Consider the following 15,380-nt stretch of genomic DNA (forward strand, 5'->3'; position numbering starts at 1 on the left):
AAAAATTCCTCCAGACAACTCGCGTCTGCTAAAAATTGTTGAGAAGAAAACAGCAGCGTGAAAAGAAAATTCGCCGCGAATATAAGAGTTGTATGTAATAGCACTGAAATAGTACTTCTAATAATGTTTTTACTACATTTCCTATATCATTTTATAGAGGCCTTTTCAAAATGACTGCAGTCCGAAATTCTAAATTTTTTGCGTTATTGAATATATTTTTACAATATGTAAAATTTCAATGTTACATTGATATTCCCGTTAAATTATTGGCTTCCCTCGTTACAACCCTGACAAATCTTTCACATATAGTGGCGAATTCGATGTAATTTGTACGAATATGTGAATTCGCGCCAAATTTCAAGCAAAAGTTGTTTTCGAAGATGGCAATTTCTTTTGCTACACTGTTTTCCAAACTTCAACCAGAGAATGTTAACAGAGAACGTAAATGAATAGAGGAGGAGCAAATGTTAGCTTTTCTAAAATGTTAATTACGATGAGGAAACATCGAAAACGCACAAGTTCGAAAATAATATTTCACCATCCTGTCACATTTGGTTTTCATATAGAATTCCTACCGCAAATGCGAAATTTAAGTTTATAAAATGAATGAATGAAGGAAATTGAATTTGAAGTCTTCAGTAAGATTGAAGAAGTTTCAGCTGCTCCTCACAACATTTGCTAAAAATCAGAAATTGAAGAATTTGTCTGGTGTTCCCTTCAGAAAGGAGAATTGGCAACATGACCTCTTAGCGATTTGAAATATTATTTTAATTTTTTCATATTATGCACTATTTATGGCATTAAATTATAAAATTTATATAAAATTGAAATCATTAACTACTGCTATATATTCTAAGCACACTGCATATAGTACTTTTATATGTTTACTTATTATCATTATTTCATAGTTTTTCGATTTATCCCATTTTATCTAAATACGACGCTATGAAAATGCAGCCCAATCGGTAATCGCAATATTTCAAAAGAGCATAAGTCAACTTTCAATAGCAAACCACTGCAAAAAGGACAAACGAGACAACATAGCCGACCGACATTGTCGATTCAAACAAATTTTGTCAACTCCGCGACGATTTACACAATTTGGTGTCAATAAGTATGTGAGCTCATATATGTATGTATGTATATACATATGTTTGTGGACAAAGTCGTCATTTGGTTTTTTTCAACAACACAATGTTTGCGCGAACTCGCCGTTATTTCGTTGGCTTGCCACCATACACAGGGGCGTTCTAACTGATGGCTCTTAGTATATTATTATGTTGCTTAATTTGTATTGAAAAATACTGATGCGTTTATGAATTATTTTCGTAATATAATATATATTATATATATATATAAATACACATAAACTCATACCTATAATCGTTTTTAAACTAAATTCGATAAATGAAATATATATCTGAAATAATTATGTGGCAGTGCGCCCCTGACCTCTTCTTGCTTGCGATCGTTCAACTTGCTTCTCGCAAAAAGCAAAAAAGTGTTGGCAAAAGTCATTGCTTGTGCGGGGCAAGAAGAAGCAAGCATCAGCGGACGTGTATTTAAGAATGTATGTGTGATTATTTTTATTACATTTGTCGAAATACGCATAATAAGGGGTGACTAAGCGGCCGATTTCCCAATTTTGTAGTAGCTTAGGTCGTAAGCCTGAAGTAGTTAAGCTCAATCCGAATACGAACCTATACATTCGAATTCTAGAACTCATGAAACCTAACTTTTATTTAATTTTTAATTTTATTAATTGGAATCTAAGCATATCTCAGTTCAATTACGTTAATAGCATATTTATATACATAAATATATTTCAGACTCGAATAACGTTGTTGTGTTAAGTTGTTTTAATTGGAAAGTAAGATAAGTGCATATCCATTAAATTGGGACTTTTATTTAACAATCCACTGATCGAATTCAAGAGTGAGTTACAAGGTAGACGATTTATCGAGAAATCCGTTATAATATTTAAATTTTATTGAAGTGACAGGTTTTAGTACAGCAGCAACGAAATTGTGTATATCAGCTGTTTGATATGGTAGTGCCGTCTTCAAAGTGTTCAAGAAACTAGCTACAAGACGACATTTGCCGACAAGAAAATTTCGCTGTCTTGCAGTTATCTATGTTTTTAAAGCTTTTTTCTCTTATGACGAATGTTGCTTGGCAAAGCGTCAAAAGATGAAAGTTGCTCAACATTTTGCTTGGCTTTGCGTGAAAACTTTTTATGTGAACGTACTCATACCAAAGCGTACATCGAGCTTTTTTGTCAAAACCAATTCCTGACGCATTGCGAACCAAAAGTTCTATGTGAATTGGCCATTAGAACCAGCAGCCAAATACATCACCTTTAGCCAATTCTGTTCAAGTGGCAACTCTAGTGATAGCTCTCTTCGGCGAGCATTTTGAGGTTTTCGCCGTACAAAGAAGCGTTCGCTGTTTCTGTTGCAGTTACTCACTTAACGAAAAATTTTTAACAACGCGGTAATAAACAAAAAGGAGAAGTTATAGAAAAATTTGCTAAAATATATTCATTAAGTGTGTGATAGTTATAGAATATTTGAAAATAAAATGCAATCACACAGCAAAAAGAGAGTTTGCTATTACTACGACAGTAAGTTGTTAAGAAATGTAATTTGTTTGCTTAAGATTCCTAAATGTTACACTTAAAAAGTAATTGGATAGCAGATTCGGCATTTAAATTTTTAGCAAATACATGTGAAATATAAAACATGTTTTTGTAAAAAATGGACAAGTGCTACTTTTCTATAGCTAGATTTCTGTTTTGCGAAATTTTGTAAATTGGCAGTTTTAACTTGACTGTACACTGGCGCTTCTTTTCAGTAAACTCTTTACGAAACGACCATACTTTCGTTGGACATATGTATTGTACATATATGCGCTCTGCTAGCAATTGCACGTATTCCGCCAACATTCGCCGGGCGTTCTTTGTTATACTACGGTCGAGTTACACATTGAAAAGTGTGCTCAGACATGCACAAACAGACTTTCATGTTATACGTAAAATTTTACAAAACAATATCGTTTTTTGTGTCTACATACAAATGTACTTAATACTACAGCTTGGATCTTAGTTCAATTTGTTTTCAAAACATAATTTTGAGCGAAAATAAATGTGATAATATTATTATTATTTATTGCTGTATTATATTAATGTATTTTCTATGTTTTAGGCGATATCGGTAACTATTATTATGGGCAGGGCCATCCAATGAAACCTCATCGCATACGCATGACCCACAATCTTCTTCTGAACTATGGTCTCTATCGCAAAATGGAAATTTATGTGAGTATGATATTTGTTTAGCTTTAATACATTTTACACATTACCCTTTACATATATAACAGCGACCACATAAAGCAACAGCCGATGAAATGACGAAATTTCATTCAGATGAATACGTACGTTTTTTGCGTTCTATACGCCCCGACAATATGTCGGAATATAACAAACAAATGCAGCGATTCAATGTAGGCGAAGATTGTCCTGTATTTGACGGGCTCTATGAGTTCTGCCAATTGTCTGCAGGTGGGTCGGTTGCTGCTGCAGTAAAGCTAAATAAACAAGCATCAGAGATTTGTATTAACTGGGGCGGCGGTCTTCATCACGCCAAGAAATCTGAGGCTTCCGGCTTCTGTTATGTCAATGATATTGTACTAGGTATTTTGGAACTTTTAAAATATCATCAGCGCGTATTATACATTGATATAGATGTACATCATGGCGATGGGGTGGAGGAGGCCTTCTACACTACCGATCGCGTGATGACTGTAAGCTTCCATAAATATGGAGAATATTTTCCTGGCACTGGTGATTTGCGAGATATTGGTGCAGGTAAAGGCAAGTACTACGCAGTAAATATTCCATTGCGTGACGGTATGGACGATGAGGCGTACGAGTCGATATTTGTACCTATAATTTCTAAGGTAATGGAAACCTTCCAACCAGCCGCTGTTGTCCTACAGTGCGGAGCTGATTCCTTAACAGGTGACCGCCTTGGCTGTTTCAATTTGACTGTTAAGGGGCACGGAAAATGTGTGGAATTTGTGAAAAAATATAATTTGCCCTTCCTAATGGTCGGAGGTGGAGGTTATACTATTCGTAATGTGTCAAGATGTTGGACTTATGAAACGTCTGTTGCACTGGGTGTTGAAATAGCTAACGAACTGCCGTACAATGATTACTTTGAATATTTTGGACCTGATTTCAAATTGCATATTAGTCCGAGTAATATGACCAACCAGAATACATCAGAGTATTTGGAAAAGATCAAAAATAGGTAAATCGTATTTATGTATTTAGTTTATAAACATCTTCTTTTGATGTTTTGTATTCAGACTATTTGAAAATCTGAGAATGCTGCCACATGCTCCTGGAGTACAAATCCAGACAATACCGGAGGACGCTATAAATGATGAGTCTGAAGATGAAGACAAAGTGAACAAGGATGAACGAATAACTCAGAGCGACAAAGATAAGCGCATTGACCCTGATAATGAATTCTCAGATTCAGAAGATGAAGGTGAAGGAGGTCGTCGTGATAATCGTTCATATAAAGGCCAACGCAAACGGCCACGTCTTGAAAAGGATAGCAAAACAACAACAGAAAATTCCGATAATAAGGATGACAAGGATAAAAGTAATAAAGCATATTTATATTTAGACAAGTTAATTTTTTAAATAACCGATTTTTACAGTGGACACAAATGAAGGCGAGGATACTCCTAAAGCCGAAGACTCAAAGAAAGAAAACAATATATGACGTGGCGGTCGAAATTGGTTATAGAAGCCAATACAGCGGTCAACGAAATTTAAACCTAAAATCTTCTAACATCTTTAGCAACTTCTTTCATTTATCCTTACAATATGTGGCGGTAGTGATGTGTTCGGAAGGAATTTGTTGCTAAAGGATAGTGGAATTGAAAAAGATACGCTGCCGTCGAAAATTAATTTTAATAACTTCAAAACCCTAGTAAGTTAGTTAAGTTTATGCAATAGTAAAACTTTTTACATGCCGATGTATTTTTTACAAGAGATACTTACGCCAGCGTTCAATGAGGAGCAGAAATTTTTTGTTTGAGTGTTTGTGACTCGACAAATTATTTCTACTAGCTGCTTCGAAATTGATATCAGTAAATTACGCTTTTACCTAACGTAAATGTTTGTATTTATATGTTATTGATGTGTGTGTACGTGGAATGAGGCACATAAACACGTTCACCTGTCATTAAACTAACAAGAATGTAAAATATACACGTTTTTTATATAAAATATAAGAATGCGACGTAAATAGGAAACAACTAAGCCTGCATGTAACTTGAATTTTTTCAAGTCAAAATGAAATTGGTGAAAATAAACTGAGTGTTTTATAAGTGGATATATACTATACTCATGATTTTTTGTTTTATAGTTGACAATTCACTCACTTCTGTAATTTAGCTAATATTGTTGAGTAAAATACTGCATTTATATTATTTGTGATTTAAAACTTTTTAAAAAGTAGGAGTAGACCCGCCCTTCAATAGGTTTAATATGCATATCTACAAACTACTAAAGTTTTTTTTTGCCAAAATTGCTGAGAAGTCTTCTTATAACACTGCAAATGTGTAAATAGGTGAAATCAGATAATAGCCACGCCCACTTCGCATATAAAGGTTAAGTTGAAAACTGCAGAAAGTGCGTAACTTACTGAATAAATGAGTAACAAGCATTAAGTTTCACAATCAGGATGATAATTATGGGCTTTATAAGAGCCGGTCTACAACTTGGACAATGGGCGGCGGCGGCGGTGCACTCTTTGAAGGAAATTCTATACCTCAGGAAATACTTAATCAACAAATTTTGTGCATAACATCAACAAATCGTTTATTTAAAATATCTATTTCTCACGTCCAAAAAGAGTCGAGATCGGATTATAACTTTTCAAGTCCCCACATAACAAACATGTTAATTAACCTCAGTGCCTATGGCGGACGTTTTACCTAGAATATCGGCAAATTTGTGATCCTTAATTAAAGACAGAGGCCATTCTGGAAGTAATATGTCGTTATACCAAAAATGGATAACATCGATTCAATACTTCTAGCCTTTAACATAAAGTTTTGCATATACCTGAAAATTTACCCCGGTTCGGAGCTTTAAAAACTGAACTTAGTCCTTGTGGTTGTTGTTGTTGTAGTGGCAGAAAACATTCGTGAAGTAATTTCGAGGAAATCCGGGTCCGTTCCGGTTACTTAAACCCGACTGTCGTGGGAACTTAGACCTTCCTAACTTGTGTTTGATGAAGTTCATGATGGTGGTGAAAAAACATTTCTTTTGTTGTTTTGCATTTTTTTTTTGAAATACTTACCCCTCTGTCTTATTAAAAGAGAATAAGCTGAACTTTTTAAAATCTTTCTTTAATATTTCATTCTTCCTTCAATTTTCACTTACTGCACTAATTAATAACACTACGTACAACAAATTTTTATACACTTGCGTACATTAACAGCAATAACAAATTTTATACTCTAAAAAATAAGAACATCTTTGGTCACTGAATGTTACATAATGTCTATTAAGTACGTACCTGAAACTGTCAGTTTACTTAAGAATACGTTTAATACATCCCTATCTACTTTTATAGTTTAGGACTAGGAAAGACTAACATAACATCGTTCTCAGTTGTGTCAAAACAATCAATTTACCCCGTTGTTAAAATATTTCAACATTAATCGAGCGATAATACCGAAATGATGCTATTCCGGTCTTTAGGCAAAAGATGAGGTCCGCCCAAATAACTGATTGGATTCCAGAATTGTCGATGTGTGTCGTCTATAAAAGCGGGCTTAACTTGCAGACGGGGATTGGATTTTGTGCGGAACGGTACTACTGGCACATTATCAATTTCAGTGGGAGCGGGGGCTGCTTCGATATTGTCAGCCCGTGCCGAAGTACTTGGTGCAGCAGCACTATCGGGCGTTGTTGCAGGTGTGGTCGGTGTTAGCATAGGACTCGCTTCGTCATAACCAACAAAACAATCAACACCATTTGTTGGACTTGGCTTACCATTCTCATTCGCTTCATTTTTCTGAAATCTGAAACTCACCGATGGCAGTAAACGTTTCTTTGACTTAGGGCTCTTACTGCTGTAGGGCGGAGTCGTTTGTGCGCGTTCGTAGGGTAAGGCCTCCGTGGGTGGCTCATCAGGGCTGGAAATGCTTGGTAAGCTGTCGTTGGCTTCTGATGAATTGCTTCGTTGCTCTTGCGGTATCTGAGGGGTGTCGTGGAAAGGGGGTATAGGAAATTAACGTTGCTTTTGAAATTGAATTTTGATTTTTTTTTTTTGTTTTTTATGAATGATAAGTTTCGAATTTTACGGAAGTGTGCAAAGAAGAATGTGAAAAGAGAGAAAATTAAAAAATTAATTAAATAATGGAAATGCATTAGCACCAATACTGCCAACAGCACAAAGAAGCGATATATTGTATGTACATAAGTATGTAAAAAATAGCGGGAAAGCTTTAAAAAATAAATCGTTACCTTTGAATATTTTGTACCATAACGAAATAAATATATACACAAAAATAATAAATAGAAATAATGATTTCGAAGTATTTGCAAAAATTATAGGTTTTTTAATTAGCTACTTGCCCAGTCCTGTATACCTACATATATGTAGGTATGTATGTAAAAATGGACTGATCCATTTCAGCTGCGCGCACAAACCGAACCGATAACATTTTTTTTCCTGGATTGATACAACCTTTTTCATGTTCGTGGGAAGTTTGATCACAATATGTTGTTGTTGTTGTTGTAACGATTATATAATCCCCGTTTGGGTGATAAATTCTAGATTCGTTGTCGTCGAGGTCATCTAGCGGAAGGCCCAGGAAACGAGCTGTTTCGACGGGGTCGGACCATAGGGAGAGGGGTGTTAGATGAGTGGGGTTTGTTGGGCATGCAAAGAGGTGGTTAGTGTCATGCGGAGACTCAGATCACAATATGTCAAGGAGTTTGCTTGAAATGTTGTGTGCCAAATGGAAATGGAGTCTACTATACTACGAACACAAGTATTTAGTTGGCGCAAGGCATTCAGTCAAGGTCGTGAACACATCGAATACTTTTTTCATGCGAGTCGTCTATCCACCTCGAAAGATATATAAAAAAGAAAAATAGTGTTTAAAAATCGCCGTAATTGCACCAGAGAGATAGCAGAGGATCTCAGCATCTCTTATGGATTGACTCAACACATTTAGCTTTATGTTTTGGGCATGAAGCTTGTCGATGCTATATTCCTACCAAAAGATCAAATCTAGGATATGATATGGGGTGCGCTCGAGATGGCAATCACGACGGCAGTGTTACAAATTTGTCATAGTATCACGTTCTGCGTGAATTTATGACGCCACTTGCAACAGCATCACGTTCTGCTGTCATTTTTTGCACGCAATTTATGCAAATAATTGGCAACACGAAATTTTTGTCTGCACATCAGCAGAGTACCAGCAAATATGCAACACAGTAGCTGTACTGCTGCAATTATTACGTTGCTCGAACGCACCCATGTTTTCACGGGATTTGAAATGGCTCGTTTCCATGACTGTCAGACATAAGTAATTGGAATGGACATGGATTTTATTCAGCTAAGGACTGCTCTGGAAGTATTTTCTGTAGATTTAAACGAGCCAGGTTAAAGATATGGATCATGATTGTACACAGAGGTTTGTTATGGCAGAGTTAAGTCTGTAGTATATAATGGTTTAATCTGCTACAATATACTCACTGCAGCCGTGAAGCGGTTACTCTGTTTGAAGAGGCAACTCAGGGCTCCGGCTACAAGGTGTGATAGAGAGAGAATTGGTGGAGGATTACCTAATTAATATTTCAAAAATGTAAAGGGTCGTGGTCTTGTCAATTTGTCTAAGTCTAGATTCATGAAGTGTCTCATAAAGATGACTAAGCGAGCTTAATGTACATATAAAACGCAGAAGTAGTAGCCCTACTATCGGGATATATTGTTTTAAATTAGGCACCCACTATAATGAAGTACTACGGATTCAACTATCCACAAGAAGTAACAAAAGAAGAATCGGACTAGAATTAATAACGAAAGGTGGAATAGAAATTAACTGAAAATACAAATTTTTCTACCTTTTGCATGAAGATTTGTTCCAATAACTGACAAAATTGATCTATATGTACTGAGTACGTCTTTATGAGGGCACATTTGGTTAAGATTAATATTTATCTATGGGAAGAATACATCTCCAATGGGAAAACGTTTCAAAAGTCTGTGTTATATCGACGAAATGACAATTTAATGGACATATTTTCAACCCCTCGACAGTTAAATGATATGTACATATATTCCTTCGTTACACCTACTTACGAAATTTTAATTATTCTTTGTGAAAATAAAGTGAATCTTCCATAAAGCAAACGTTTGAGATTCATTCGAATGAAAGATAGTGGGAAGAATAGTAGTTGGCGCAGCGAAAAGACGCCATTTCACAGTCAATACAACAGGTGCTCCATGACTACCGTCAACAATACACATGTTAGTGCAACAAGAGATTTACAAATTTGCGTACATACATACATACATAACCATTATAAAAAATGTCGTAAATGTGAATGCCATTATGTCACTTGAGAATCACACATCCTTTGCCTTTTGAAGGTCAGCTCACTTTCCCTCTGCTGCGCGTTTCTTTCTTTACAAAGACTAATAGTACAGTTACAAGGCCACTGTTTCAAATATTGTTCACTTTTGATAGCTTCTGCTTTAACAGTGAAATACTTGGTGACATTTTTCCGCTACACATCCTACATTAAATAACCAAGCCATCATTTTCAAGCATCTTGGGCAATGGTTTCAAGTATTTCATAACATAGATGTAAATACAAATGCACTTACATACATATATGTAATGGTAAAAGTACTTGCTATAAGTATAAGTACCATAGTATAGGTCTCACAATTGACAGGAATAATACCAGTTTACCACTGGAAATTCGCAACAGAAATATAACTAGTCTGAAAATAACTAGTTTATAAGATGAATTAGTAAAAAATCGGAATTAGGTCAATTGTTTCATTGTTACTGAGATATGTTATCTGTCGGCTTAATATAACGAATTATCTCCTTGTTGAGGTTATTTGATCTAATCATCAAATTTTAAATATTTATATTATATACTCTTGCAACTTGTTGCTATAGTTATTTTTTCAATCGAAATATGTAAATATAGAGTTATATACATAAAAATGATCAGGATGACAAGACGAGTTGAATCCCGAGTGGCTTTTTGTCTGTCCCTCCGTCCATGTGTTCTTTGGCATCCAAGGTATTCCAGAAGGGCGGAATCGGTCCATTGCCACGCCCACAAAGTGCAGTTAAGAGAAAACATATAAAGGGTAATGAGCATATCACAGAAACTACTCAACCTAGTTAATTCAAGCAAACTTGCCAAAAGAAAGTCCTTAAATCAGATGATAACCACGCCCACTCCCCATATAACGGTTATGTTGAAATCTACGAAAAGTGCGATAACTTAGTAAATAAATGTGTCAGAGACATAAAAGTTTACGCCCAAGTTTCTTTTATTAAATTGTGGAAATGATCGAAATCGGGATACAAACACGATTATCCACCAGAAATCTTTCACTTTCCAGCGTATAAATTGAATGCCAATGTTGTTATCGAAATAAAACTTTGCGATTCGAAATCGAACCATGATTTTACAAGTACAAGCTAAAAGTTTGTCTTTGACAGTTTTTCGATTGATTGACTTAGTACGTTGTGAGCGTTCGTCAAAGATGGACACCAGCAAAGAGAAAATTCGCTATATTTTACAATTTTTCTTCGATCAAGGCGAAAAAGTAGCCAAAGCGGCTGAAAAAATTAATTTAGTTTATGGGTCCGATACTGTAAACGAACGTGTAGCACAAATGTAGTTTGCTAGGTTCCGTTGCGGTAATTTCGATGTTAAAGATGCACCACGCGTCGGGAGGCCTGTCGTCGAAAATTGCGATAAAATCATGGAAATAGTGGAAACAGACCGTCACGTGAGCACTTATTTAATTGCTGAGGAACTAAAGATAAGCCAGAAAACCGTTTGGAACCATTTGCATAACCTTGGATTCAAAAAGGAGCTCGATGTTTGGGTGTCACACTAACTAACGCAAAAAACATGATGGACCGAATTTCCATCAGCAAATCGCTGCTGAATCGCAACAAAATCGACCCGTTTCTGAAGCAGATTGTGATTGGCGATGAAAAATTGGTCACTTACGGCAACATCGAGCGCAAACGGTCGGGGTCAAAGCTCGGGGAAGCGGCCCAGACGGTGGCCAAGACCGGATTGATGGCCAGGAAGGTTTTGCTGTGTGTTTGGTGGGATTGACAATTAATCATCTACTACGAGCTGCTCCCCTATGGCCAAACGCTCAATTCGGCCCGCTACTGCCAACAATTGGACCGCTTGAAGGCAGCACTCATCCAGAAGAGGTCATCTTTGATCAACAGAGGCCGAATTGTGTTCCATCAGGACAACGCCAGGCCACACACGTCTTTGGTGACGCGCCAGAAGCTCCGGGAGCTCGGATGGGAGGCCCTAATGCACCAACCTTATAGTCCGGACCTGATTACCATCTCTTCCTGTCCATGGCGAACGCGCTTAATGGTGAGAAGTTGGCCTCAAGAGAGGCCTGTGAAAATTGGCTCTCCGAGTTTTTTGGCAATAGGGATGCAGTCTTCTACGAGAGGGGTATAATGAAGTTGGCATCTCGTTCTAACAAGTCAACGAACAAAACGGCACATATTTGACTTAAATCGGACAAATGTACACAAAGTTATCATCTTTTGAAAAATCAATAAAAAACCGAACGAACTTTTTAATTTACCTAATATAAGGATTTTCATCCGCTTGATTTATATATTACTAGCACCTAATGTTATATAATATCCCTAATATAATGATTTCCGTTTCAGTTGTTGAGGCTTTCCTCGTACACTCAATATACTAAGTTTAGCCTCCTAGATTAATTTTAATACAAATATCTCGGATATGAAGCAAACTAAAGTAATGAGACTAACTAAGTCTACGACCTATAATACAAGTTAATAAGATACCAAATATGATTTGTAATCCTTTTAGTCCAAGAGCCAGTAACAGAAATATATGACCAAGTTCCCCTCAGGTGATAAGGTGAAGGTCAGCTGAGATATTAGGTTCGCTATAATTTGATAAATTTTTAGCCGAGAGGAAATGAGTGTATTTTTTTTTCTTCAAGCGTGGGAGGCTGCACAAACTCATCCCCCACTGTGCCGCAGCTGACAGTCATTAGGCTTTATGATACTATTGTCTGATGCGTATCACCAATTATCTCTTGAGAAGAAATAATTAACCAAATTTGCACCTGGCTCTCGGACTATTTCAACCTTTCGTCGAATAAATAATGTTAAATTCTTTCGCAACATTTTCTAATATAAAGTTTTGCCAACACCTGATGTAATTTTCCGGCATTGATCCTTGCCAGTTGCTAGAGTATAAATTGTTCGATTACACCCGAACTAACCCTTCGTTACTTGTTTACAAATATGAGCTTACATATTACGACCAATTTTGTAATAGATGTTAAATGTGAAATCTTTGCAGTTATGTTTTAAATATTATATTAATAAATACTCGGAAACCCGAACCCTAAAACAACGAACGAATTAGCATGGAAACAAACACATACATTCTTCGTTTTCCAAGTTCATTTCAAAAGAGCTTATGGACTAGAAATCCTCTTCCACCATATTTCCTTGAGCAATCATGTTGGTACTAGTCCCTCAGTTTTTGAGATATCGATCTGAAAGTGAAACTTATTCTCCTCAAACAGCGTCTAATTTGACAGAACCGTTGATATCGGACAACTATGGAATATAGCTGCTTATAGCCATTCACTGGGAAGTCTCATCTTTTATATATGCACTGAGCTCCATACTTGATAGGAAGTTCTAGGAGTACATAATCAAGGTCTTACTTCAGATATTTACTATATCGTACGTCCACGCACATTAATAGATATAAATTTTTAGGTGTAAACTCGTGGTAATCATAGAGAGTGTATTAAAACAATGTTAGGCAGAAATAAAAATGTTAATCGCATTAAATGTTAAAACTTTTGCTGCTGGAATGCTTAGAGAGTTTTTAAAAATTTTAAGGGTCTCGTTGTAGGGAGACGAGGAGAGGAGGAAATCGGTTTATTTATGTGTGTGTTTCACGAGTATTTATGATTTTGGCACTAATGTAATAAATTCGTAAATAAAAATGATAATGTAATAACAAAAGTTTCCGCAATGCACTTATGTACTCCTATATACAATAGTGTACAAGTATGCGTGTGTGGCTGTGGAGTCCAGGCAACCAACTTTGTTGGTCAATTATTTGCAAAAAGTTAAAGTAGTGCTAGTTAAATTTCCGCTGCTGTGACCTTTAAAACTTTGCGCATCCACAAGCACGTGGTGTAAGCAATGTTGCAGTGGCAGTAATTAAGTTTAAGTTGCCAAACAACGTTTTTGATTTACTTCTTTTACAGTTATAATAAAATGCAGTGTCTACAGTTTTTTCTCTTTCTTATTCAATTTTACATTTTTGGGATCCATGGAAACGGCAGAGAATACGGGTTGACAAGACAGAATTTGTTTGTAGCGCCGTTGTTGACAGCAGCTACAACAAAAGAAACATGTGCTTCCAGTCATACAGTTACTGTGGCATGTTGCATGCTACTTATGGTATAAATTCGTCACACTTGCGACCAACTCACAACAAATTTCTGCTTATTTAAACATACATACACATACGCATTTATGTACCTACATGTATAATATATTAAATATATATGCAATACACCTCTGATCAACGATGTGGTTACAATATCAATATTAATGCTATCGGTGCCACACGAGTTAACGCAAAAAACTTGATGAACCGAATTTCCATCTGCGAGTCCCTGTTTAATCGCAACAAAGTCTTTAAATTTTTTTAAGGGATATTTACTGGTGATTAAAAGTGGGTCAATTACGACAACTTCAAGAAAAAATGACTCTCATTAGGGGTTTGTAGTGAGATTGGTTGGAATCGCCAAGGTATCATTTACTATGAGCTCCTCCTCTAGCGCCAAACTCTTAATTCGGATCTGTACTGTCAACAATTGTAGAGTCTGAAGTAATCAAGACCATGCAAACCACACACATGGATAGTGACTCGCTGATTGTTTAAAAACAATAAAGCGATATACATTCAATAAGGAGTTTCGTCGTGTTGGTATCAGAGAGATAGACATCTCTTATGGATGAACTCAACACATTTGGAGCTGAGGAACCTGCATTCATCAAATGAGAGGTGGGTTTATAAATGTGACGTCCAAACTGTCCATCTAGTGGCTCTTTAAAAATGGGACCGAAAAAATCACGTCAAAGTCGGTCAAAAGTCGTGCTGATGTTATCGTTTTCTTTAATTATCGTGATGTGGTTCACCACAAGCTCGTTCCATAGGTCAATCGGTCAATAAAGAATACAACTTGGCCATTTTGAGAGATATACTTGTACGTGAAGCAATTCATCGTAAACGACAAGATTTGTGAACAGAAAATTCATCGATATTTGCCACCGCTCCGACGTAGCCTGATTGTGATTGACTTTTTGAACAAACAAAGCAAGATACGTTAATCAGTCGCCGTCAGATTTGGCTCCCTGTGGCTTTTTTTGTTTTCGAAATTGAGGAATACGCTTCGAAGAATGAGCTATGGGTTCATTGAGACCATACATATATATTAGATGTACTGTAGCTTTGTGCCGAAAATGGGTGAAATCGGTCCAATCATCAATTATCACCAGCCTTCAATTAATGTATATAATGATTTATAGTTATAGTTGACTTCAAGGTGAATATAGAAATACATTCAAAGGGTTGCAATCACGTGACGCCATAAAGCGCGACACCTATTAAATACAAATTTCTGAGATTGGTGGGAACAAGAGTCAAAACCAGGCCCTATGTAGTGATGGTACGCGTTTCTATGTAAAACAAAAGGAATGTTTGCGAGAAAGGTGGTCTTATAAATTTAGAAATTAGTGTTAAATAAACAGATGCTTGTATAATCTTTCTATTATAGTTTTTCTTATATCGGTACATACTAAGTATGTACTTGGAAATGAACTTACATTAATGTTGGTCAATATAAGAGATTTTTTACCTCTTATAGCTCGAATTCATATTCAAAAAAATACTAGAACAGTATTTGTTCAATAGTACAAAAGAACAATGCGCTTGATGTAATAATTTTATTTTGCAAGAGAATTACACTCCATGTGAT

General features: G+C 36.2%; 2 protein-coding genes across 9 annotated transcripts in view; one reads left to right on the forward strand and one right to left on the reverse strand.

The window, feature by feature from the left end:
• The first annotated feature begins 2,446 nt into the window (after nt 1-2,446).
• HDAC1 (histone deacetylase 1) lies at nt 2,447-5,419 on the forward strand. The gene is made up of 5 exons (XM_014237061.3): nt 2,447-2,623; nt 3,204-3,316; nt 3,379-4,310; nt 4,369-4,670; nt 4,729-5,419. The coding sequence occupies exons 1-5, from the start codon at nt 2,581-2,583 to the stop codon at nt 4,791-4,793; spliced, it is 1,455 nt and encodes a 484-aa protein (XP_014092536.1). The 5' UTR covers nt 2,447-2,580; the 3' UTR covers nt 4,794-5,419.
• Nucleotides 5,420-6,408: 989 nt separating this feature from the next.
• Nucleotides 6,409-15,380, reverse strand: part of axo (axotactin) — a 143,287-nt gene continuing 134,315 nt past the window's right edge. For 7 of the 8 annotated variants that reach the window (XM_036364562.2, XM_036364557.2, XM_070111148.1 and 4 more), the window contains exon 20: nt 6,409-7,283. In XM_036364562.2, coding sequence (XP_036220455.2) covers nt 6,741-7,283 — 543 coding nt within the window. In that variant the 3' untranslated portion in view covers nt 6,409-6,740. Of the gene's footprint in view, nt 7,326-15,380 lie in introns of all 8 variants that reach the window. The other variant, XM_036364588.2, reaches the window with a different exon arrangement.

This window comes from Bactrocera oleae, chromosome 6 (genome assembly GCF_042242935.1).
Source record: "Bactrocera oleae isolate idBacOlea1 chromosome 6, idBacOlea1, whole genome shotgun sequence".
In the NCBI taxonomy this organism is placed as follows: Eukaryota; Metazoa; Arthropoda; class Insecta; order Diptera; family Tephritidae; genus Bactrocera; species Bactrocera oleae.

Bases quoted from the DNA above. Each gene is read 5' to 3' on its own strand.
- HDAC1 (XM_014237061.3), top strand. From the start codon at position 2,581: ATGCAATCACACAGCAAAAAGAGAGTTTGCTATTACTACGACA. The intron at 2,624-3,203 runs GTAAGTTGTTAA...TCTATGTTTTAG, and splicing joins AGTTTGCTATTACTACGACA to GCGATATCGGTAACTATTAT. The intron at 4,311-4,368 runs GTAAATCGTATT...TTTTGTATTCAG, and splicing joins TTGGAAAAGATCAAAAATAG to ACTATTTGAAAATCTGAGAA.